This window comes from Misgurnus anguillicaudatus, chromosome 8, assembly GCF_027580225.2.
Source record: "Misgurnus anguillicaudatus chromosome 8, ASM2758022v2, whole genome shotgun sequence".
Classification (NCBI taxonomy): domain Eukaryota; kingdom Metazoa; phylum Chordata; class Actinopteri; order Cypriniformes; family Cobitidae; genus Misgurnus; species Misgurnus anguillicaudatus.
In genome coordinates, this window is record NC_073344.2 from 12180380 (window position 1) to 12205692 (window position 25313).

General features: G+C 38.9%; 2 protein-coding genes across 2 annotated transcripts; both read right to left on the reverse strand.

Annotated features, from left to right (window-relative positions):
- Window positions 1–423: 423 nt before the first annotated feature.
- jade3 (jade family PHD finger 3) lies at window positions 424–14054 on the reverse strand. The gene is made up of 12 exons (XM_055213783.2): window positions 13836–14054; window positions 7967–8023; window positions 7641–7700; window positions 7447–7526; window positions 7195–7352; window positions 5236–5426; window positions 4918–5129; window positions 4626–4793; window positions 3872–3988; window positions 3296–3754; window positions 2057–2174; window positions 424–1938 (listed from the first exon to the last, which is right to left on the reverse strand). Exons 3-12 carry the CDS (start codon window positions 7687–7689, stop codon window positions 965–967), a joined length of 2526 nt encoding a protein of 841 aa, XP_055069758.2. The 5' UTR covers window positions 7690–7700; window positions 7967–8023; window positions 13836–14054; the 3' UTR covers window positions 424–964.
- Window positions 14055–14437: 383 nt separating this feature from the next.
- rp2 (RP2 activator of ARL3 GTPase) lies at window positions 14438–19327 on the reverse strand. The gene is made up of 5 exons (XM_055213995.2): window positions 18942–19327; window positions 17228–17896; window positions 15781–15895; window positions 15557–15642; window positions 14438–15444 (listed from the first exon to the last, which is right to left on the reverse strand). The coding sequence occupies exons 1-5, from the start codon at window positions 19110–19112 to the stop codon at window positions 15361–15363; spliced, it is 1125 nt and encodes a 374-aa protein (XP_055069970.1). The 5' UTR covers window positions 19113–19327; the 3' UTR covers window positions 14438–15360.
- Between the last annotated feature and the right edge of the window lie 5986 nt (window positions 19328–25313).

Below are 25313 nucleotides of genomic sequence, written 5' to 3' on the forward strand. Positions count from 1 at the left end.
GTTATTTATTTATAAATCCAGTAATCTGCATTTTCTGTATGGTAAAATTTTATATCATCGAAGCATAAATATTTTTTTAACACTCTGTAACACCGATAGTGAACAAACGTATTTGTGCATTTAAAAAGTATTGGGAAGTTATTTTGTTTTATTACGTGTTTGCATGTTCCCTGCTTTGTCTAGAATGTTTTCTGTCCAGACAAATGAGAGAACCTATTAACCACATTAATTTTCGGCTTGTTTATTTAGTTTTCTCTAACTATCTTAACTACACTATATTCATGCTATTAAAAGCAATTAAGTATTTGAATCATTCTAGACTGAACACAAACACTTATAAAAATACTAACTTTATGAAAGAAATGCAATGAAATAAGACTAATCAAACAGACAGCTTGTTATCATCCAAACTCAGAACAAACATTTGTCACAGAGTTCTCAGGTTTTTATTTATTTGCATAACCATATCAGTAAGAAAGTAATGTTTTTGCAAGTGAAAAATCTTCTCAATATGATCCACGTCTTAACACAAACTACTATGTACAGTCTAAAAACTGAGGTTCTTTTTTTTACATTTAGTACAGAAACACTGCTTCAAGACCCATAAAACCTGTACTGTACTGTACTGTACAAGACCAAGTTAATATAGTGTATGCTCCATTACTGAGTTTTACAGAAACACTGAGCTGGAAGGTAGACACAGTGAGACCCATCAAGAAAACAGATGAATCTGTGCCAATAGACAGGAGAGATTTGTTTGGCACTCCTTTTCTGTGAAAAGTGAATCTACACTGCTCACATATAAAGGCTGAGCTCTGGTTTGTATCTGCTCCATCAGATGACTGTCGCCTAATCCTCAACAGAGGAAAACTATTTTCCAGAGGGCGAGACTGGAAGTAGGATTACCGGAGTGTTTACGGTAATATGCGGCAGTGTGTTTGACATTTCAATGCTTTTGGAGATGTCACCTTTGCACTGATGATGTCCTAGAGCCAAAAGACAGTTTTGTTCGACTGGATGACTTGACTAAGTTGCCAGCTGGGGTTTTCTGTTTATGCCCTCTACTTCCCGGCCGAGACCTCCTCTTAGCCTCGGGCTCAGAGTCACTGAGCTCCGCATCAGGGCAGTAACCATCGCTCTCCTGATACCTTCTGCTGCCCCCTAGCGGCCGCTCACCGGAAACCGGTTTGGTGAAGCCGGCCACCTTGCGTGCGTTCTTCTCGAAAGCCCGGAGGTCGTCAGTCCGAACTAAACTGACAGTGGCCTCTTTGAGGGATTTGCTGAAGTGCTCAAGGGAGGTTTTGTGGAATCCACCCATTTGAATTTTCCCCGGAATCTCAGTACGAGTTTCCTGCTCGGTAGACACCTGGCAGGAAGTGTCTCTTTGAAGCACAGGCTTCTCAATAATGCCATTGGGTTTTGGTTGACGGGATTTCTCCTGTTCGCTTTTAACTTTGCCGTTAGACGACTGACCGTGAAGGGCAGCGTGCAGAGCAAGGGGTTTGCCCGTCTCGCTTTTAACTTTGCCATTAGACGACTGACCGCGAAGGGCAGCGTGCAGAGCAAGGGGTTTGCCCGTCTCGCTTTTAACTTTGCCGTTAGACGACTGACCGTGGAGGGCAGCGTGCAGTGCAAGGGGTTTGCCCGTCTGCTTCACGGCCAAAGGCGGAGTCCCACCGTCTCGTCGGATGTAGATGGAAGTAGGGATGAGACCGTTGGCACGCTCCTCTGTCCGACTCTGATGGAGCTGCGGTTTTCCCTGACCGACGCCTCCCTCGATGCTGTCGTACACATTAACGCTGTTATCTGGGCATAAAGGTCCATTACCAGATTTGGAGTTGGTTTTACCAAGTGACACTTTGGGCATTTTGAGTTTTAAGGTTATCCTGGGAGGAGGGGGGAACAGCAGGTTCTCTAAAGAACTCGATACTGGAAGCCCTGTCAGAAAAAGCAGAAGAAATTATTGAGGAGAAAGCATTTATGCAAACCCCTTTTTTCAACATGGGGTCATTTAAAAATAATTTAACAGATAAAAACATCAGGAAAGCGTTTTTACCTGCAGACAACTCTTGGTTGATGAGCTTGACGTGAAGATTGAAGATCTGCTCCTGAGCTTTACTTTGAGACAGCTTCAGTTTTTCTCTTCGACTCACCATGTAACACAAGTTCCTCACCTGATAAAACCACATACATGTAAAGATCAATGCAAGACTTCATCTGTGATACCTTTCGTTTCAGCTGTCATAGTATCATATTATAACATTAACAATGCATGTGTAAGCAGTTTCGGCTGTTAGCCTAACTGCCTAATTTGGCAGAAAATAAGCGCTACATCATTTGTAACATTTATTATTCATGAAGCAATATAAAATATTAAGGAAGTAAAGGGCTTGTCTGATAATTGGTCAAAAAATAAGTGCTGTTCAACTTCTGTAGATATTATTTTAGCCATTATTAAAAGGAAAGAATCAGCACAGGGTTCCCACACCTTAGCTAACTTCAAATTCAAGGACCTTTCAAGGACTTTCCAGGTCCAATACCCTCAAATTTAAGGAAAAAATGTGGGGACACATTTCAAGTGAGAGCAAGGTTACATTGTGTTACCTTTTAAGATACATTGTTACAGTTCCCTTTTGAGGGAACTCGTGCTGCGTCACTGCAGTGACACTTTGGGGACGCCTCCAGAGATAAGTGCATCTGAATGTGTATATCAAATTCAACCAATGGTGAGGCTTAACGACAAAGACAGGGTGACACGGGAGCCAGGAAGTATATTGCTATCTGAAATATTGCCAAAGATGGCGTTAAAGGGACGCAGGAAGTATGGCCAAAGAGACGCAACGTCTCATTCCCTTCTCAGGGAACAACAGTTACATACGTAACCTGAGACGTTTTCATCATTTCGTTTGACGTTTCAACTATGCATAAAGCATTTTGATATGAATCAACATTCACAAGATATAAACATTTAAAGTGAACAGTTTAGCACGTGTGCTTAAAAGGCTAGAAATCGTATGATATTATCCTACACTACACAGGGAATAATATGGATATTTTTCCAGAAAACTTCTTGCATAAAATAGATTCAAGCACTTTCAATAACCTGTATCTATGTATGTGTATTTTCATAAACTTCCCAGGGCCTTAAATTTTTTCCCCCAGATTTCACAAACTTTCAAGGATTCGTGGGAACCCTGTCAGCATAAAGCATATTTTGCCAATGACGTCTATTCAAGTGAACCACAATACTAAGATAGCATTCGAAAGCATCCGTGATAATACCAGAAGTACCCACCCGCTCCAGGTCCTGGCGCAGGTGCATGAACATGCGCATGCGTGTGTGAATGCTGTCCTCCTGCGGCTGCAGCAAAAGGTTTTCTTCATCGTCTTTAGGTGGCAGCAAAGCTTTGTTAAAGTTACTTTTCCTCTTTATCTTCCAGTACTGAAAGATGAAATCCAGCAGATGGAAAGGCAGTCCCAGGTCCTGTGCCACTTCTTCAGGATGCACGAGCGTGTAGAACTCCTCCTCCAGCTCCTGAAGCTTCTGAGCCCTCAGGCCCAGTTTCTCAGTATCGGTCGGAGGTTTGTGTCGGGCCGGACTCAAACCTGGTTCTCCAGTTTTGGGTTTGCTATGCTTCAGGCAGTAGGATTTGAACTTGACCTCGTCTCCTTCATCTAGGATGGTCTTCATCTCCAGGTTGTGTTCGAAAGCGCAGGTGACGTGGAAAGGGATGGTGCAGTTTTTGACAGAGCACTGGAAGGTGAGAGACAAGCTGACACTTACAACATGGCCTTTACAATAAACCAGTAAAACACACAAAAAAAATCACCCTACAGACTAGGTCACATGCATTTTGCTCTATAGCATTACCTGTATGCAGGCTCCTGTCTTGATTTTACAAAGACTACAGATGAGTGACCATCGACCGGGGGGTATATGAGACACTTTGGTGATGGGTTCCATCCTTTCCGGACATGCAATGCTCACCTAAACACATACACAAACATTAAGGGGACATTTCACAATACTTTTTTTAGAAGCAAAATAAATCTTTGGTGTCCCCCCGAGTACATATGTGGAGTTTTAGCTCAAAACACCATATAGATAATTTATTATAACATGTTAAAATTGCCACGTTGTGGGTGTGAGCAAAAATGTGCCGTTTATGGGTGTGTCCTTTAAATGCAAATGAGCTCATGAAATGCAAACACTGATCACCATGATGGTGGTTTGTTATAACTGAAACTCATTTGTACTGTCAATTATTTTCTCTTTCTCTGCACTAAATGGCAGTGCTGTGGTTGGATAGTGCAGATTAAAGGCCGGTATTATCCCCTTCTGACATCACAAGGGGAGCCACATTTCAATAACTTATTTTTTCACATGCTTGTAGAGAATGGTTTGCCAAAACTAAGTTGCTGGGTTGTTCTTTTTCACATTTTCTAGGTTGATACAAGCACTGGGAACCCAATTATAGCACTAAAACATGGAAAAAGTCGATTTTCATGATATGTCCCCTTTTATATTTGCAATTACAGTAAAAACTTAAAGTCGACAAATTCAGAGGGTAATAAGTGTTAAAATATAATGTTGTCATCATTCCAGTAAGCTTGTGACAACTTACTTCCGGTATCCAAAGCGCACAGCTCACGTGAGCCCATTTGGTGCCCGCCCTGGTGGCCTTCATTGCGCCCCCACTTTTGGGACATAGAAGGCACTGAGGATTGATGCCAAGCACACAAGTTCTGCACAGCCAGTTTCCATCCGGCACTTTCACAATGCCATAGCAAGCCTGCAGCAGGATAGAGGATGATAAGTTTGATACTTCTATCTTACAGTACTTACAAACATTTACATTTATGTTTAATGCTGGCTTTGGCTTCTACCATAGCACAGATTAGTTTTTAGTGTCTTACCTGGTGCACACAAATGTTGCATTTGTCACAAAAGACCATGTCATTCCCCTCCTCGCTGTCGGGCGAGCGACACACATCGCATATAACGTCCTCATCGTACTCTATTCCCAAACCCTCCTCCGTCTCAATAGCGTGGTTCATGTTGTCATGGCACTGCCTCTCCAGAGCCTCCATTACCCGCTCCACTGTAAACTCATCCAATGGCCCATCACCTGAAAGGGACGAATGATACTTTATTCCAAAGAAGATAATCTTGGGTTTTTGGGGATCGATTACACCGAACATATGGTCTTCTTATACTGGCTTCCTCTCACTTACCCATTTGCAGAAGCTCTTCATTAAGCTTCTGGAGCCAGTATAGATCTATATCATCTAGATCGTATCTGCACATAGCCTCTGCCAGCTCCTTGATGTTGACATAGCCTGTCTCCGTAGAGTCCTGACTCCAGCACTGGATAAACTTTCTTGGTTTACTAAAGAGGACCTCCTTTGGCTTCTCTGCTATTATCCTATACAAAAAAAATAAAAACATGATGAAGCCACTTAGTTATTAAGCAAACAATGCCCCTTACAAAAAGTACTGTGTTAGTACCATGGTACATTGTGCATATGAAAACTGCTTAAAACTTAGAAGGCAATGCAAGATTATATATATTTTTACTTTTACACACCACAGTGACTCACAGTGCATTCAAGGTTACATTTTATCAGTCTAGTGTTATGTTATATTTGTGTCATTAAGAACACTGTCATTGCTGCTGTCATCCTTGGGACGTCGTTGCTGAACTTTTTTGACAGCAATCAGCTGTAAAATGTTTTGGTCCTGCTCGATTTTCGTTGACTTCGAGTAAAAAATGGAAAGTTCTCATAAGATCCCCTGGGGTCAATGTGTTAGCATGATAGAAGCTTGATGCTGTCGGGAGAACAAGCAACTAGGGGTGCACCGAAATTTCTTTAGAGAAAGTCGCGCTAAAGTGTCTCATACTGTAATCCATTAACATACATTTGGCGAATAAAGCAATGAAACACAACGTAACGTTTTTATGTGGAGTGACTGTTGCGCTGTTTGGGATTCACCCTCGTCTCTGTGTGTGCGCGCGTTTAAGTGCCCTCAATAGTGCACATACGAGAGAAACGCGTTTAAAAAAAAAAAACAAGCAAACATAAAATCTGTCTGTTATTGACAGGGCACATATAAACAAAATGATCTCCACAGTATTTTTTTTCTAATAAAAACATTTGTTTATGTCTTAAGTATGTATAGATTACAGTCAGATTAACCTACTAAAGTCTGTGTCATTAATGTTAATCAAACAACCCATGACAAAGAGACAAATAGCTCTAAAAATAATAATATATTTAATTTATTGTGTTATGATTCATTTAATTTGATTTCTGTACCTAATGCTAATTTCATACATTATTAATGTACAACTTTGTTCTTTTTTGTAAATGTTTGCAATTTCTTTATTGTTTATTAGATTTTTCCCACCTGCTTTTTGCTGATCCGAAAAAATAATCTGATCTGAGCCTTAAAAACTGTAATGTGATCCGAACTGTGAGTTTTTTTATCCGTCACACACCCCTAGTAAATTTAGTACACAGTGATAGCCATAAATGCAATTGTACTAATAATTGGCATAATAATTTATTTCGGTGTTTCGGTTTTTCGGCCTTGGTTTCCTTTTTTTCGGTTTTCGGCCAAGAATTTTCATTTCGGTGCATCCCTACAAGCAACAGCCGACATTTTTCTTTCGCCCGAGTGCCTCTTGCGTAAATTATTCGATTATGATGGCTTACGTTTCTTTCCCGCCACAGAAAACCACCACAGTTTTATCAATGCCATCAAAGTATTGTTTTGTTGTTGTTTGTTTGTTGATCACAAAGTACAAAGTAGATGAGAAAAACTAGGATTCTGTGTATTCAAAGCACCGCCCTTATTGTTTACAATGCGTGGAATGGTGCGCTGTGATTGGTTAAGCGGATTTATTGCATTTTGCAGAGGAGGACTGGCGTTTGGAAAAAAGTGAGAAAAGAATGACAGGATAACACAGCGGATATCTGATTTTGCGTAAAAAAATTGACTTTTTAATACTGACCAAATACAATACAGATTTTGGCTGTAACTCTTTTTTTTAATGGGGTTTATCGTGTTTTGGAACCAAACTCTTCAGTTGCACAAAAGCGACATCACTTATTTTTATTATTTGCACGTTAATGGCATTATGGGTAATCAGAAGTGCTTTTTAAAGCATGTAATTAAAGCGCATGACGTACCTCACTAAAGGCTGAGGGATGGTATCTGGACTAGCGAGCACCTGCACCCCTTTTTCCCATTCCTGCTTCCAGGTATCAGCCAGCAAATAATAATCCTCTGGAGACACATGATGCGAGTCTGGCAGCTTCATCGCGCTGATCAGGTCTTTTCTGAACACCTGCAAAAAAATAATAAACATTCATGTATCAGACTGACGTTACCAATTTATCTGGCAACTAATAGTTTTATTAAAGTCCTTGTTCTGTTCGTACCTCTGCCGGTTTCTTCTGAGCAGAGGCGGGGGTGCCTGGTTTGCTCCCATACTTGTTAGAGGAGAAGGACGTTGAGGGACCTTTACGATGTGATAAAAAAGTTCAACAATCTGCCTTACTTTTTTATAAATGTTCAATGTAACTTTAAGATCACAGAAGTTTGGATGCATCTGAAAGCATGAAGTTGTACTTACTCTCATTGTCTGAACTGTCACTGCTGCTTGAAGCCCTGAGTCGTTTCATCCTGACGTATCCTGCAATGAGAGATAAAGAAAGATGGGTATAAATAACCCATTAAATTATTCATTAATCATTCATAAAAGATGAATGATAGAAACTAAGCATTAATGCTTTAGGATGTGTTTATGAAAAATAATTGGTAAAATATAAGTTAAAAGCTATTCTGTGAAGTACCTTGATGAAAATTGTGTAAATTTATTTACATAAAAATGTAAAGTACTTTTACCATGGTACCATCACTGTACTGTACTGTAAGGGCTGTTGTAAGTTTCTCACTCACCATAAATTGCATGCTACTGTGTTCATCCGCCGTGCGTTTTCTGTCGTCCGCTCATGCCTGGAAAACAAAAGGAAATGCATACAGTTTAAGCCGAAAAATAAAATTGTAAGACAGTAATACACCCGATGGAGGGTAACGGGACTATGAAGCACCCTGCAAAGAAAATGCTGATTTTTTTTAAACCAAGAGAGGCCTCCTTAAATAAATATTAACCAGCTTCACTAGAAGCAATTGCAGCCAACCCACATATATAAAAATATGCACACACACAGCTTATATAAGCAAAGTCTTTCAGGCGCTTCTGAAAGTAATGACATTGATAAGATAAATCTAGTAAGACTTAATAAAAACTACCTTAAATTGTAGGCAGAACTACTAATATGGTACATAAAGGATTCTGACTTATAAGCATCACTGTATCATTTTGCACTAGTAGGTTATTTATTTATGATAGTGGTAAGTTTATGATGTAGTCCAACACCTCCGTTTTCGCAATAAACTTCAGCCTACTGGCACATGCGCTATAAATACCAGAGACAGGAAACAGCACGAGGGCGGCTTAGGTGGAATTTGCCAATTTGGCAGAATGTAACACTACAGTGAATTAAAACCACAGCGCCCCCTAGATTGCATGGCCAATTACTACAGCCAAACAAAAACAGGAACAAAGATTTGAGAGCAATTTTACTGTCTGCATATCTATCAACCAACTATAATAACCCCTTTTAAGGAAAGAAAATAAGCTTGCATTATATAACTATAATTTAAACCCACTGGAGAAACTGTCCTACTTAGACATAAAAGCGACTGTATCATATAACAGTTTAGCATACAGGATGTAGTTGGAGGAGCATCAGGCCAGACCCCCTAAAGTCCGGAGACTGCAACCGAACGGCATACATTTATGCATTTGGCAGACACTTTAATCCAAAGCGACTTTTGTCAGCAGTTGTGTTATTGTGTTACTGGAGTGAAATGACCCAGTTATAAATTTCATTGAATTAAGATAATATATGGGTATCAAGCGCAGACCTATTTTAATGGTTTTGCTCTGTAATGTAAGCACAGTTTAAGGATAGTATAGATCTGTACTGCATACCTTAATGTATTAAATGATTAAATCTATTTTGACCCAGTTGTGACTTTTCATTGAATTAAAATAATATAAGGGTATCAAGTACAGACATATTCTAATGGCTGTGCTCTGTAATGCAAGCAAGTTATTGATAAGTATGGATCTGTATGGAAAAAACAGCGTTACGTTAGGATCAAATGTATTATCAGGCCCAGTTATTGATTTTTGTGAATTCAAAGTCTCAATAGGCTTTGTGCCCAGCTGCACTGCTTCCTGGGCTTCGGCCGGCTCCTTGTTTCCTGTCTGCCATTGTTGGACGGGCTGATTAATCCAGGTGTGCCTGACCTCAGTGGTCACAACAACAATAATCAGACACACCTGGATTAATCAGTTTGTCCAATAATGGCAGACAGGAAACAAGGAGCTGGCTGATAGGGATGCTCCGATCGATCGGCCGCCGATCGGTATCGGCCGATAATGGCATTAAATGACTCGATCGGTGCTCGCTAAATCTGCCGATCTCATAAACCGACCTTTCTGTTTACTTTTGTCATCAAAAGGATCCTGAATGCGGTGGCAATTAAAGACATTTTTTACGTAGCGCGAGCATTTTTACAACCTGTTGCTCATGTGCAGCGTGCAGATTTGTATGTCTCTCCTTGCCTTTACACAGATATGCATATTTACAGGAGGACGCGCTCCGGTAAACAGCGCGAGACGTCTTCACATCCCCATCAAACAGCATATACAACACATATCTATCACGGACAATTGCATCCTCATGCCAAAAGTTTCTTATTTGCATGCGTCTTAAAGTTTTGAGCGTTTAAACTTTATTTTCCTCACAGCTGCTTGTCTGCGTTCAGCCGCCGCCCACACACACAGCAGCCTGTCATCAGTGCACGTGAACAGAGCGATCTCTCTCTCACGTCTTAAAGCTGCAGTAACCTAATTTATCTCTCAATAAAATCACTCTCTGCTCTTGACTTAAGAATTTTTATACTTAATACGAATGCGTGTATATTTAATTAATACAGTAAAGTCTATGAAGTGTTTTATTTTCAGTACTTTTAGGAGACATAAGCCTTTTTAAAGCCATATTAAATTTCTCTTTGCAGAATAAATATTTGTTGTGCTTATTTATTTGAGTCTCTATTAAAACAATGATATACCTAATTATTGCAAGTAATTTAACAAAGGCAACATCCATGGTATTATTTTATTTAGAAAGATTGTAACAGTTACAGTCATCAAAGAGCTTGCATATCAGCTTTAAAAAAAATCGGTATCGGAATCGGCCGATCACGAAGATTACAAATCGGTGATCGGTATCGGCTGCAAAAATCCTGATCGGAGCATCCCTACTGGCTGAAGTTCAGGAAGTAGTGCAGCTAGGCATAAAGCCTATTTTAAATGTAGTGCTCTGTAATGTCAGACTAAGTAAACAAAAAAGGATCCACTCTCCTTAAAGGAAAACACCACAGTTTTTTCAATATTTTACAATGTTTTTACCTCAACTTAGGCGAATTAATACTTACCTATCTTTTTCCCATGCGTGCAATTCATCCTTGCACAGCGCTTCGTGTATGTATGTATTAGCATTTAACCGAGCCCCACTCATTCCCCACGATCCAAACAGGGATGAATTTAAAAGCCATGTTTTTTCTATTTAAAGACTGCTACATGAGCAGCCACATGAGTAAATATGGTGGCACAAAATAAAACGTGGCGATTTTTTTAAGCAGACAACCAATGAGAACTATATTGCCCTGCGGAAGAGCACTTAGGGTGCGTCTAATTTCTGTCTTACCACTTCCCCTTACCCCTTCACCTCGGTTTTGCGCGTTCATGTGTGGTGTCTCAATTCTCAGTTTGATCAAGGGCTAGGGCCAAGGCGTAGGGATACATAGCGCTTGAAACGAAGTGTGATAAGGAGCACACTTGAAAGAGAGGGGTAAACGTTAACGTAGGAATATCTCAGGAGAGCCGGCATCAAGACGTTTTTTTGATGAATGTCAAGAAGTCACACGAATGAAAGTAACGTTATTTTCTGCAATTTAATTGAGATTATATTATGACACTCAAGTTTTATGATACTTTTAATAAAATGTTCAAGCGGTTTTAATTGTAATGTTTTTGTTTTGAATCGCTAGTTAAGTTGCTAGCTAGCAGCTAAGTTATGCGCTATTTGTTGAGCTCTGCTCAGGCAATCGATACAACAACCTGAGACAACGGCATCTTCTTTGTTTGTCAACGCTTGTCTGTTTACGTAGCAGCCAGTAAGCACAAGGGAAGGTGACGCAAACGGTAATCGAGTGGTGTCTCATTTTTTAGACGAACGATCTGTCTTACCCCTTTTCCCTTTACTCGGTTTCGAGGGGCAAGGGGAAGACGAAGACAAAGGGGAAGGGGGAAGACAGAGAAATGAGATTGGCCCTTAGTTTGCAGCACTTCAACCTCGGTGTGCAGTAACATCATCATGAAGTGCTGCAAACTAAGTGCTGTTCCGCCATACAATATAGTTCTCATTTTTATCCACTTAAAAAAATTGCCACGTTTATTTTGTGCCACCATATTTACTCATGTAACTACTCATGTTACAATCTTTAAATAGGGAAAACATGGAAGTTGTTTGGTGGCTTCTAAATTCATCCCTGTTTGGATCCTAAGGAATGAATGGGGCTAGGCTACATGCTAACACATTCACAACGCTGTGCAAAGATGAAGTGCACGCATTAAAAAAAGATAGGCATGTATTAGTTTGTCTAAGTTGAGGAAAGTAAAATATTGAAAAACGGTGCCGTTTTCCTTTTAAGGACTTTTCACATGGCACTAAAGCCACATTTGTGACAGCAACAGACCTGCATTTTCACTTGCAAAGAAACATCTGCTTCTGACGCACACACTCCTCTTTACAGACACAGTCGTCTTGTTTAAAAAGGAAACCCTAATGGGACCTGCATTTAAGAAGGTCTGAGAGCGGTGAACTGATGCAGTCTTCGAAGATAAACCAAAAACACATTCAACTATGGGCGCTATTTTAAACACTGAATCCAACTCGCATCTAAAAGTGTCAAGTGTAAATGAAGCAATTGATCAAGAAAAGTATTGGTAGAGTATTACATTAGCAATGCAAAGGTGATGGGTTCGAGCCAGGGAATACATGCAATGATACAAATGTACCTTGAATGCACTGCATATCGCTTTGGATAAAATTGTCTTGAATAATGGATTTTTTAAATTTTATTAAAAACAGACTGTTTAAGGCAACAATATTAGTGGTAAGGGAACAACCTGGTCTATTGGTCACAGGGCAGCCTTGCTTTGTGGCACAACAAGATGACAGCAATTAAAAACCAACCCCCACTCCTATTGTGCCATGACAAAGCACAATGCTTTGCCCAAAAAGATCACCCCACACCCCCAACAGAGCTGCATGCTTCACCCCACAACAACATATCACGCTGGCCTAGTGCTCCTGCAAACCTTTCCTTTAACTGGCTATACAAAAAAATATCAAACACATAAAAATACTATAGCATACTTTTGCATTTAATATGGTAGGCTGTAGTCTACATAATACAATGTTTTTAAACCTTCCCATAGTAAATAATAGTGAAATATACTACAATCTTTGCTACAGGTAAATCCACTAACGTTATACCTAATACTATGGTATACCATAGTGTGTATCAACAAAATATAGTAATTCCTATATAGTAGTATAACACTAGTATACTAAATACTAAAGTACACTGCAGTGGGATTTCTGCTTTTATATTAGAGATGCTGCAATCTGGTTTTTAGCTGAATTAATATTTTTAAATATTTGCAGATTATGACGTTAAACTAAAGTGGCCATTGACAAGAACCACACAGATTAAAATATGCGGTTCAGGGATTTCGCGGGAACCAGAGGGGGGAACCGGAAGCTCGGGGAGGGAATTCCCGCATTCCACCAAGTGTACTTCCGGTCCAAACTTTCTCTGGGCGCAAATAACTTTACTAGAGATTGTTTAGACATCACATAACATTCTGTGTCTTTTTAATCTAACGTTTTTTCTGTCACACTATAGTATTTTCAAAAGTGTTTCATACTAAAGAAGTCAATACGATTATTAAAGCGTTTAAACTGTATTATGTTTTGACTGGTAACACATGCAAAGCATAAACATTACAAACTCCAACAAAAAAGCTGTGTATTTTTGCACCCCGCATCAAACAAGATATTAAACGAGAATTAAAATATCACCTCCCCCTTTGTAAAAACCAAAGCGTGATGCAACGAGAAGCAAGCCATTTAGCAATCATTTTTGTACACTACTATATTCATTTTAATAACTTGTCCTAATGTTCACTTATGCATGTGTAATTTATTCAGTTCACAATGAACCAATGCACGTTCACATAGCCACGTAAATAGCGTTGCACACAGTCAGGTTAAATGTGAACACCTAACGTTATATAGTTAACTCTGTGTGAGCAATGAGCATTAGGTGGTAGTGTCCTCCATTGCTGAACGCTTCAGGGTTTCTGACGGCCTTGGCGCCAAACTCGAGCCGCCCTACATGGCGAACACTTTACAGTGACTACTACTTTCACATACTCACGTATGTAACACCGTTTAACGTGTAATCACAAACTTAAACGCGATAGATCGGAATCGCTGCTAACAATGCGATCTCAGTTTTTAAACGGACGCCGAAATCCCGGACATAAAGGAGGCCCTGGATAAACTGGCACACTGAGCCCTGTGTAAAGACACGAGCAGTATTGTTCGCGCTGCACCCTTACCTCACATCCAAAAATCCACCGTTACGGGACGATCGCACAAAGCGGTGGACTCTGCAAAGGTGTTTTAAATCAGCAGTCTATAGAGGCGGAAAACACGCGTATATTTCTTATTTCTTTTCTGTCCCACTGTCAATATCCCAAAAGCAGCAATCACCCTCTCACCACGACACAACAGCACTATTGTACTGGGCGACCGCTGGGTCCTAAACTCCGCCTATTCATTGACCTGCTTACTGAGAGCGCAAGGGCAAAACCGACTATTAAGCATATTTCTTTCCAGGGAAAAGTAAATGTCCTCTTGTTGCTTTTGAGGGATAATCAAATCAGTTTAATATTCAGTAATACTTTACTGTTTAATACTTGCACAGAAGTGTTAAAATGTCAGATATAATCTTAGTAAACTAAGATTGTACTACTAAGATTATATCTGACTTTTTAACACTTCTGTGCAAGTTTTTCTAGCAACATTAGAAAATGAAACTAAAATTAGTAACTCACAAATTTAATGTAAGGAAATACACTTTGCATCATCTTAATTTTTTTATTCTAAACAAATCTAATTTAGCTTGGTAAACAATAAAAGAGAATTTTCAAACAAAAAATGTATTGACAAATCACAGCTTGTATTCAATTCTACAAAATTGTCTACAAATGATAAAGTACAATTTGATCTGAAATGTACAAATATATATATTTTTGGTCACAGCAAAGTGGTGATCTTAAACATTTTCACAAAAAAACAGAAGTTTAAAGGAGAAACTAAATCTCCTTTTAGTAGTATCTTAATTCAATTTGCTAAATGTATTGGTTACAAATTTTTACATTCATTTCAGAACAGTGTTACCTAAAAAACACATATGGAGGACACATATTTGTTTATAATAAACAAAACAAAAATACTGAAAAAGCATACAAAATATATTTTCAACATAAAAGATTGGTCAAAAATCATGCTGATAACAAAAAAAATTAATACATGACTATGTGTGACCTAGCACATCAATTAGATATGATTCAGCACAATTATTGTTTTCTGACAAATATTTTAACAAGTACACATTTTTACAGCTACCCAGCATACACTTAGATATACAAATGTGTCATTGATACATGAATACAGACAAATCTGAATAAAACACCATTTTCTATACATTCATTAAAAACAATTAAATAAATATCTATATAATTAAATGTACGATTTTCAGCATAAATGAAAATGTCCACAGCCAAAGTTTGATTAGACTCTAACATTCCAGTTCTTTTTGAGTTTATTTTATATCTAAAGGCACTTGCCTTGATTCAGATGAACTGATTGACACCATGCCATTATTAATACCATTGTGACATCAGAAAAAAAAATATTTATCAGGTCATACATACAAATACATAAAATACCCATTAAGACCTGTGGCTTGGCATCAATGTTATGCCATTACCCAAAGTAATCAACAGTCACAACAGTAAAATTACAAAATATACACAAATATAAACCCACATCATGGTGGGATGACCCTCTGCGTCAGTTTCACAGTCCCATCTGCATGTCAGCAAAGTTGAAAAAGTTGTCAACGTCTCGCGAGGACGTGCTTTTGCTCTCAGAAACAAACACCTGTGCAAAAACCAGCAGATAACAAAATGGTGTCAGTTGATCAGAGTACATCCTCAACAAATGGACTTGATAGTGAAATGGACTTGAAATGATAGTATTGTGGTGCGTTTACCTTAGTCCCATTGAACAATTCGTCAGCAATGGCTCGGCATGCCTCCACTACACCGTCTCCATTCAGCTCAAGGGCTACCACTGGACCTACAGTTAGAAAGATCAGAATAAATGTAGATTAAATTCTACAAACAATATTTTTGATTAAGAGGATGTAAATGGTCTATATATACATAGTTACATAAGTACATAGGTACATAGTTATAACACAATGCATTAAAGCACCTTTGGTGATACACTCGGTGAGGCTTTCAGCGTTATCCTGGAACACTCTGTTCACATCTTCAGGACGCATGGAAACCTCTTTGGTCTGGATGAGGATAAAGCCTTTGGTAGATGCCTGGATTTAGATGGTACATAGAGAACATTTAATGGTTAGGTTTTATATACTACATATACATATACATATATATACATATACATACATATATATACATACATACATACATACATACATACATACATACATACATACATACAGACATGCATTAAGCCCTGTGATTTGGCATCAATGTTATGCTATTACCCAAAGTAATATCAATTCAACACTAAGGTGTTGCCTAAGATGCACACCAAAGCATCTACGCTGGCGGCTGGCGTATGTTTTCAATTGTTTCCAACGTCATTTCTCACTCTGCCGTCCAATCACAGTGAAGGAGGGGAGGGACAAATATCACATCAACCAATGTGCTGCATGACCGTATAGTTTGAAGATTTAATGCTTCGAAGTTACAATGACGTTTCTGCTGCCTCACGTGCAAGAGAGGGGGTGTACCGTGTACGGCACGTGCAAGGGAGGGGGTGTACCATGTACGGCACAGTGTTACTTATCAGGTTAAATACTTTGGTGTGCACGCCCCCTAAAATTACAAAATATACACAAAAATAAACCCACATTATGGTGGGATGCGTCAGTTTTATAGTCCAATCTGCATGTCAGCAAAGTTGTGTAGGGTTTCATTTTAATATACATGAATGATGTTCTTTCCATGCAGTTTATGGGCAATTATAACAAAATGCTCAAGGGAACCTGGAAGCCCACAAACAGACATATTATATAACTTATAGAAGTAATAAACCATAAATATATTTAAACTACATATACATTTATGCATTTGGCAGATCCTTTTGTCCAAAGAGACTTGCAGTGCATTAAAAGGTATGCGTCTTTTTCAGTATGTGTGTTCCCTGGGTTCGAACCCATAACCCTTTGCGCTGCTAACGCAATGCTCTACCACTGCGCTATACAGGAGCACTAACAAACCAAACTGTATTTAAGCCACTATTTTAAAGACAAAATTAGTCATACCCTGTTTTGTTGGTCTCATGCCCAGTAGTTAAAGACGAATAAACGTCAGAAAATTAAACTGAAGAGGGAACAACCCATTTCCTTTTTCTATTTTTATAGGCAGAGTGACTAAAGACACCCTATTTCATTTCCTAATCACCATGGCAAACTTGCTACGATCAATAAATAAAAAAAAGAAATGAAATAATTTTTGTATTTTCAAATTTGCAATGTCAATTTGCGCCATTTGAAGGGTAATGGAAACGCAGCTACTGACTCATTGTGAAGTTCCTGCATGAGACATTTCAAGGTAGTAACACTAATAAAATTCAGCACCTACAGATGAGCAACAACTGTTGGAAGCTTTCTCAAACTATCTCTAACCTCATCAATAAGCTTGCGGGCATTAGCAGTGGTGTAGTCTCCAGCGAAGAACACAAACAGGCAGGACTCTTCGCTCTCCTTACGCCGGCCTCCTTTGGTCAGGGGAACTATGCTCCGGCTCGCCTCGGTCGAAATTCTCACGGATTTAAACTCCGACTCAGAATCCGGTAAAGGCACGTGATCCAGGACAACAGCCTCTTCTGGCAGGAGACTCCAATTGGTCTCTCCGGACACAGGTGTGAAGTCATGAATATTGCTCCAGTTGTTATTGAAAATGCTAAGGCCTGCATCTTTAAAGTGGAAAGCCAACTCAGGGTAGTAGTACTGAAAGCAGCCAAACTTCATGCCCGTAGAAGACTCGATGATGGGCTGGGTGGCGCAGCACAAAAAGACGTCCATTTTCTTGCAGTCTCTGGTGCGGAACTGTTGGCAGGCCACTACGCATTTGATATCTTTGCAGTCTCTGAAGAACACGCTGCCTTTGATTGGACCCAACACTATGCGGCAGTTCACACAGTCGTCGATGGTTATAGTCGCCGAATGGTCCAATACGTAGATGTTGCAGTTCTCACACTCCTGAATGACAAACTGCTGGCCATTGAGTGTGCCTGGCAACCGGCCAACGGTTTCATTCTTGAGGCCTGTCAGCATGAAGTCTTTGGGATCAACCTGAGAGAAAAAAAACACGCCAAAGTTAGAAAGGGGAGTACTTCAGAAACCGATGACACTATTATTAGCTATTTTTGCTCTCTGATCTGTTTTGCAACAGGATGTCCTCATTTTCAGAGGGGGGTTCTTATTTATTACATAAGATAACTTTTACAAACATCAATTCTTCCTGGTAAGTGAAATGCTTCTGTAAAAACAACCCTGCCAACCATTTTTATTGCTTGTATTTATTGTTCATATTTAGGGTTAGGGGTTTGTTGTAAGTATTGAACCTTGGTGAATAACTCATCTTGCACTTCAACCCAATCCAACTTTTTGTGCGAGCACACAAATTTAAGGTACTTTATATTAAAGGTAAATTATAGTTATGAAGTATCTCTGGATGGACCGTCTGAGACATTTGGGACACCAGCCTACCACAAAAACAATACAAAAACAATACAAGAGTCTTATTTATTATTAAATCAGTCACTGTCTTTGACAGGAAAACTTTGATTAACTGTTAGAGCCTTGACCAGACCAATATTTGAGCATGAAACATGCATACTTCCGGACACCTAAAAACGCTTTCAAAGCATTGCTAATACTATTGCGATCAGAGGGGCAGACAGACACTCCCTCACTCCCTTCCTCTGCTGTCATACTGTATGTTAATGTCGACACATTTATTTGCTAATCCTCAACACAGCGACAGGCGAACAAGTTACGTGCACTGACTTAAAGCCGATGATAATAAACTCTGTATACAATTTACAATAGCACGTGAACAGCTAAAATGAAAGAGAAATCGATGATTTTACAACAGTGACTTGCAGTAAAAAACACTCAAGAGTGGCCAAACCCTTTGCTAGCATGTTGTAAACTACATCACACGCTAGCATTAGGATTTAACGAAGTGATTTAGCTGACGCATTATGTCACTTCGGCACTTTATTCTTTAGATCAGCTGTTTCTGTTACCGTTAGTTAGTTCCTAAAGCAGTATCAATTATCTTTTTATGCACGTAAAAAATAACTTAAGCTGGTATTATAATGCATCGCCTTACCTTCTCTCGTTTGTCCCAACTGTATTGCTTCGGAGCCTCCTGGTTGCTGTTGCTGCCGAGCGCACTGTTGTTAGTTTCGGGGAGGTCATTACCCGCAGCGCTCTCGTCCCCAGCGGCGTCCTTTTTTTTAGGAGATTTTCTCCTCGATTTTTTAGAAAAGAAGCTCCCCATTTATGAAGACAAACGGGCTGGTCTTTAAAAATGTGTTCGTATACTGAGCGATTTGTCAGCGCGCCCCTCCTGTCGTGAATGCCACGCGTTTCTGAAATAGTCTCTGTCCGCAACAGCAGCAGATCTAGCTCAAACCCTCCCCATAAATTACTCAATCACACACACAACCTGCGTGCTTCCCGTTTCCTTGACCCGAGAGCCAATCAGTTTGGCGGACCTCGTTACCAGGTAACAGCGAATCAAAGCTGACCCGCATTTGTGAAGTCAAAAGACGACAGGCTTGTTCAACTTCATGCGGCGCCGCAAGAATCGACAGCCGAATGACGTCAGAGTATCGCGAGAGTGAGACGAAAAATGATTTCTTGACTCATTCTCGCGGGTACTTGGACGTCATCCGGCTGTCGGTTCTTGCGGCGCCGCATAAAGTCGAACAAGCCTGATTTCGACTCGCGGCGCTGCGCACACAGATTGAAGTATGACATCAAATTACCGCGAGAGCGAATCTAATGCTTTGATGCGTGGAGGATTTTACTTTTCTGTTATCCCTCGCTTATCTACATAATACATCTGCCTACATGCCCTGTCTATTATTATTCAAAAAAAGCATTTATGAGTGTGAAACATAATATGCCTACTGTTTATGTTTGGTTTCAGTAAACAGCCTAGGAGCAATATAGATGCAGGTAATGTTTAATGAGCCATGGCAAAACAAACCTCTTCTGATTATTGATTTAAAGGGAGGGTGAACCGAAAAATGAAAATTATGTCATTATGTACTCACCTTCATGTTGTTGAACGCCTATCTTTCTTTCTACAATAGAACATAACATTTTCACTCCACTTATTTCCATACGAAGTAAAATGGTCACCAGCACAATTAAAGTGCTATATACTATGTGACTTGAGTGTATTCTTTTCTATTTTCTGAAGCATGTGTGCAACAGATCAAAACTTTAGGACTTTCACTGATAATTTTCCCCTTCACTATAGCACCCTATAGCAAAGCATGTGATATGTGTATGCTTATAAATGTGGCATGAGGGTGAGAAAATCATGATAAAATGTGAACCTGCCTGTAAAAAACAGCTAAAGTAAATTTTTGTGATTTACTGTTTTCAACATAAAATCATCCTACATAATGTAAAGAACATTCTGTAAAAATATACCTTATATAAAATATAAAAATATAACCTTGATATATTTAATACTGACGTACACTGCAAAAAAATTGCTGTAATTATGCAGCTGGTTGCCAGTAACTTACAGTAAAAAATAAAGACTGAAAATGTTTCATGTTCATTTAACTTGGAACAAACTGTTGGCAGTAAATAACATAAATGTAAAATATGTAATGTTTTAAAGTGTAGGTCATGTCGTGTAAGGTCATGTCAAAGATTAAAGGCGGGATGCATGATCTCTGAAAGCCAATGTTGACATTTGAAATTCCCTAAACAAACATGCCCCTTACTGCTGATTGACTACAAGTGTGTTTTGGTACTCGGCCCGACTACCTTTCCAAAGTGTTTTTCAAAAATCATGCACCCCGCCTTTAAAATCACAAATGATAATTTGAAGTAGGCCTAAATTATTCCTTTAATAAACCTTATCTAACACAGTTATCTAAGTGCATGTTTTTAAACATTTAACCAATCTTATTACCTCTTTGTCAACCCATTCATCAAATGTGTCAGTTTATGCTGACAGTAAATAGCACTCTTTTAACCTACAGTTACATCTACAGCTGCCATCTATTTATGTTATCACTATGAGATTTAACTGCTTTCTAAGCACTTTTAGAAAAATAACAGGAAGCCGTGGGGGATTTGCTCTTGAACATTAATATTGCATGATTATCCATTTTACTCATTTTGAGCCAAAAGTATATTACTCATTTTGAGTAAAACAATATATCACACTTTTCTGGTGTTGTTTAAGTTTGCTAAAGGTAAAAAAAAAGATTGACATAAAAATTGTAAATGCAAAAAGTGCAGATGCAGGATTTTGTTAAAGAGAGAACTGCTAAGTTTAACATATTAAAACGGAGGAAAAGGAAATCTGCTGTATGTACTCCCCTGAATCTAATTAAACATTTTAAGAAGTAGCAATCTTTATATACAACTTAAAAATAAAGGTGATTAAAAGCGTTCTTTGCAGTTATGCCAGAATTCAATTTCTGGCTTTCCTACAGTCAAGGTCCTTACACAAATTGTATAGCCTCTTCCCATTACATAGAACGTTCTTTGCCACAGAAAGGTTCTGTCAGTTTGATTGACAGATTTAATATTTTGATAAAAGCATCTGCAAATGCCTAAATGTAAATGCCTAAATGTCAATGGCCATGTACACACTAGCTCCGAACACACTGCATCTGAATTTGGTTGTCAGTTCACCTTTTAGTACCCACACTGTTCAGTACTACTGAAAAATGAAAATTACCCCATGATTTACTCACCCTTAAGCCATCCAAGATACATATGGATAGATACAGACTGATAAAACTGTGTGGATTTACGTAATTCAATTATGGAAACCGGTTCCACATGATTGAAATAAGTTATCTTAAAATAAAATTACTTAAAATTAGAAAAATATTTAAATCATGTGGAACCAGTGTCCATAATTGAATAACATAAATCCAACAATTCTTTATTTCAGTGAAACACAATTTGAGTTATTTTAGAAAATGTCCTGGCTGTTCCGATCTTCATAAATGTAAAAAAACAAAAAAAACAAAACAGGGACTTTTAAGCCCAAAAAATTGCATTCATCCTTCACAGAAGTAATATGCTCCAGACAGAGGGGTTAATGGATTCGATTTTGTAAGAAAAATATCCATATTTAAAACTTTATGAACTATAATAACTTAGTAGCGGCCAGTGCTCATTATGGGTTTCGTATGATGTGTAAGATCCAGTTAGAATACACTCTCACGAGAACTGTGCGTTGTTAGTTATTTTAGCTTCAGATAACTCAATATCATCTTGTCTTATATCGAAGTCCTCCGCCATTTTCTTTGAAATCTTTGGTTTAGACGACTTCTTGGTCTTTGCTATGTGTCTCAGAGTTCGTCACTACACCACTACAGAACTGCATCGTACAACACGTCCTACGCTGAAACTCTCTGGCCACTACTGGAAACTAGTTATTATAGGTCATAAAGTTTTAAACGTCTCTGTAGATGGTCAAAATTGCAGAACATAGGACTGTAATATTACTTTGGTTACAGAAATTGTTAAACACTTCATACAGTGGAATGTTACTAACCTCTGTGCCAATTATTGTAGTTTCGAAAAGTAAATTATTGTTTTTTCTGTAAGTCTTGTTTTGCACTGTAAAAAATGCCTTTAAATGCGGCTGTCACTTTAACTGTATACTGGGCTATAGAAACCTTTTATTTAAAAAAAAAGATATCTTACACTAAATATTTGTTTGTGACTAAAACTTACACACACATTTGTACATGAAACCCAATATTGGTGCATTACATGCTGCTTAAGTGTTGCAATAATTATTTATTTAAGGGTTAAAATTGTTAAAGTCAGTTTCCAGAACAAATATCTGGCCACAGAAAATATGATTTAGCATTTTTCATATTGCAAAGGAAGTGTGATAACATGCAGAAGAGCAAAAGGGAAATGTTAATTCCTGTTTGCTTCCATCAATTTGACAGCCTAAACTTGGAGGCAGCAGCAAGGCTTCACAGCATCATAACAACCTCATCCGATTTAAAAAGAAGCACTTATAAATAAATACTTAGGCATAAAGATGATTTTTAAGGAGGTTAAAGCATTGTTCTTTGAAAAGTAACCATCATAAAGCCTCAGTCGCCAAAAATATGTATTTTTGTATATGTGTATATCCTGTACTGTCACTGATGTTAAAGGGATAGTTCACCCAAAAAAATTGAAAATCAGTTACTTACCCTGATGTTGTTCTAAACCTGTATGAATGCTTTTCATTTGTAATTTTGATAAATTATAGTAAGCACACAGTTGACGGCACCCATTGCCTTCCATAATGTTCTGTACTAATTAAAAGTCAATGGCGTGAACAGTGTGGTTACCATCACACTAAAGGCCAAAATATAGTCCAATTTTACGGATAAGCAAGGTTCCGCGTACAGTGTGCGTGACACAATTTTCATCATCAGAAGAGTAGAATACCCGTCGGTTTTCATATATACTTCTGTGTCGTCGAATAACGAAGAAGAAACAGCAGCTTGTTGTGTATGTTTTAAGAAGACCAACAGTGATGGTAGTAATAAAGGGCGACTTTTGTTGCAGTTTCAGCTTAATCACTCCTCAACTTGGCCCATCTTTGTTTTCACTGTCGCAAACGGAAATACCTATGATGCAGGGTTTTTTTAACTGATGGGAGGGGTTCTAGTGGACCAATCACAGCGCTTGCAGTCCACGTAGAACCGACGCTCTGTTCAAAATTTGGCAAGGTGCACGTCAGGCTTCCTTTTTCGTAAGGGTATGTCCCCCACCGAATCGGCTTCATTAGCCTACCACTTACGGTTTGCAAAGATACAATTATAAAATTACTGCAAACCTTTAATCTATCAATGTTTATGTTCTATTATGCATTTTCCTTGTTATATGAATAACAGAAATTCATGAAATAATATATAGGCAGACACACAGTAATAAGATATTTATTCAAATGTTGATTTTGAAATGAGTGAACATCACCATATATATGATTTGGAAAAATAAATAAATAAAATGATAAATGAACATTTCTTAAGAGTTAAAATATTTCCACTTAAATGACTGGATGACCTTTGTGCATCCGTTGGAAACCGATGAAATGCCAAATCGCTTCTGGTGGACTGATAATTTTTGCAATTTATTGCAGAACACTGCTTGCGTTTTAACCACTTGCTCGTCTTCACAGTTGTGAGGCGCGCTAACGATTTCAGCAGCTTTCAGTCCATAATGGCGGCCGTGGCTCCGCAGCGCCATCTACAGACTGTTACCCATAACACAACAGAGTTTCGCTTCTTGGGCTTCTATACTCTTTGTCCACACGTGTAACCACAGTAGCAGCGCGACCATCAAAGAAGAAGAAGCTTGGCAAGTTAACCCACAAACAAAGAAGAAACAGCAACTTGTGTATGTTTTGAGAAGACCAGCAGTGATGGAAGTAAATAAACTGCGACTTTTTTTAGTTAAATCACTCCTCAACTTGGCCCATCTTTGTTTTCACCGTCGCACACAGAAAAACCTATGACGCAGTTTTTTACCTGACGGGAGGGGTTCTGGTGGACCAATCACAGCGCTTGCGGTCCGTGTAGAACTAAAGCCCGATTTATAGTCGTGTGTAAGTCCGTAGCCTGTGCGTAGCTCTGCGTAGCCTGACGTGCACCTTGCAAAAATTGTAACAGCACGTCAAATCTACGCGGACCGCAAGCGCTGTGATTTGTCCACCAGAACCCCTCCCATCAGGTAAAAAAAACTGCGTCATAGGTATTTCCGTTTGTGACGGTGAAAACAAGGATGAGCCAAGTTGAGGAGTGATTTAACTCAAACTGCATTAAAAGTCGTTGTTTATTTACTTCCATTATTGCTGGTCTTCTCAAATTATACACAACAAGTTGCTGTTTTTTCTTCGTTTGTGGGTTAACTTGCTAAGCTGCTTCTTCTTTGACGTTCGCGCTGCACACACGTGGATACTGCCTACGATCGTGCGTGTGTCTGCACGTTGACGCGGACGATGACGCAAAGGTATAAATGACATCCGACGCGGAACGCCGTTGCGGCTATGCCGTAGGACCTACGCACAACTATAACGAGCCCTTGACGCGCTGTTAAAAATTTTGTGAGGTGCACGTCAAGCTACGCAGAGCTACGCACAGGCTACGGATAACCTACGGGGTAGCTACGGCATACACCTTACGCACGACTATAAATCGGGCTTTACCTATGGCATAGACCTTATGCACGACTATAAATTGGACTTTAGTTTGATTTACACATAGAGTGAAGCAATAGTTGTATGGATACAGAATGTGGAAACTCGCTAAAACCATATACATTTATCATTAAAGTAATTTAAAAGACTGCATTGAGTTCATAAATGTCTTCTGAAGTGAAACAATATGTTTGTGATGGAAAATATCAATATTTTGAGCTTACATCTGGGATTGAATGAAGATGAGTAAATTGTAAGAGAATTTTTAAGATCTGATGCACTTTA

Bases quoted from the DNA above. Each gene is read 5' to 3' on its own strand.
- jade3 (XM_055213783.2), bottom strand. From the start codon at position 7,689: ATGAAACGACTCAGGGCTTCAAGCAGCAGTGACAGTTCAGACAATGAG. The intron at 5,427-7,194 runs GTACGTCATGCG...TTTTTTGTATAG, and splicing joins ATCCCTCAGCCTTTAGTGAG to GATAATAGCAGAGAAGCCAA. The intron at 5,130-5,235 runs GTAAGTGAGAGG...CGTCCCTTTCAG, and splicing joins TGAAGAGCTTCTGCAAATGG to GTGATGGGCCATTGGATGAG.
- rp2 (XM_055213995.2), bottom strand. From the start codon at position 19,112: ATGGGGAGCTTCTTTTCTAAAAAATCGAGGAGAAAATCTCCTAAAAAA. The intron at 15,896-17,227 runs GTTAGAGATAGT...ATCTAAATCCAG, and splicing joins CCCGCAAGCTTATTGATGAG to GCATCTACCAAAGGCTTTAT. The intron at 15,643-15,780 runs GTGCTTTAATGC...TTCTAACTGTAG, and splicing joins CACCGAGTGTATCACCAAAG to GTCCAGTGGTAGCCCTTGAG.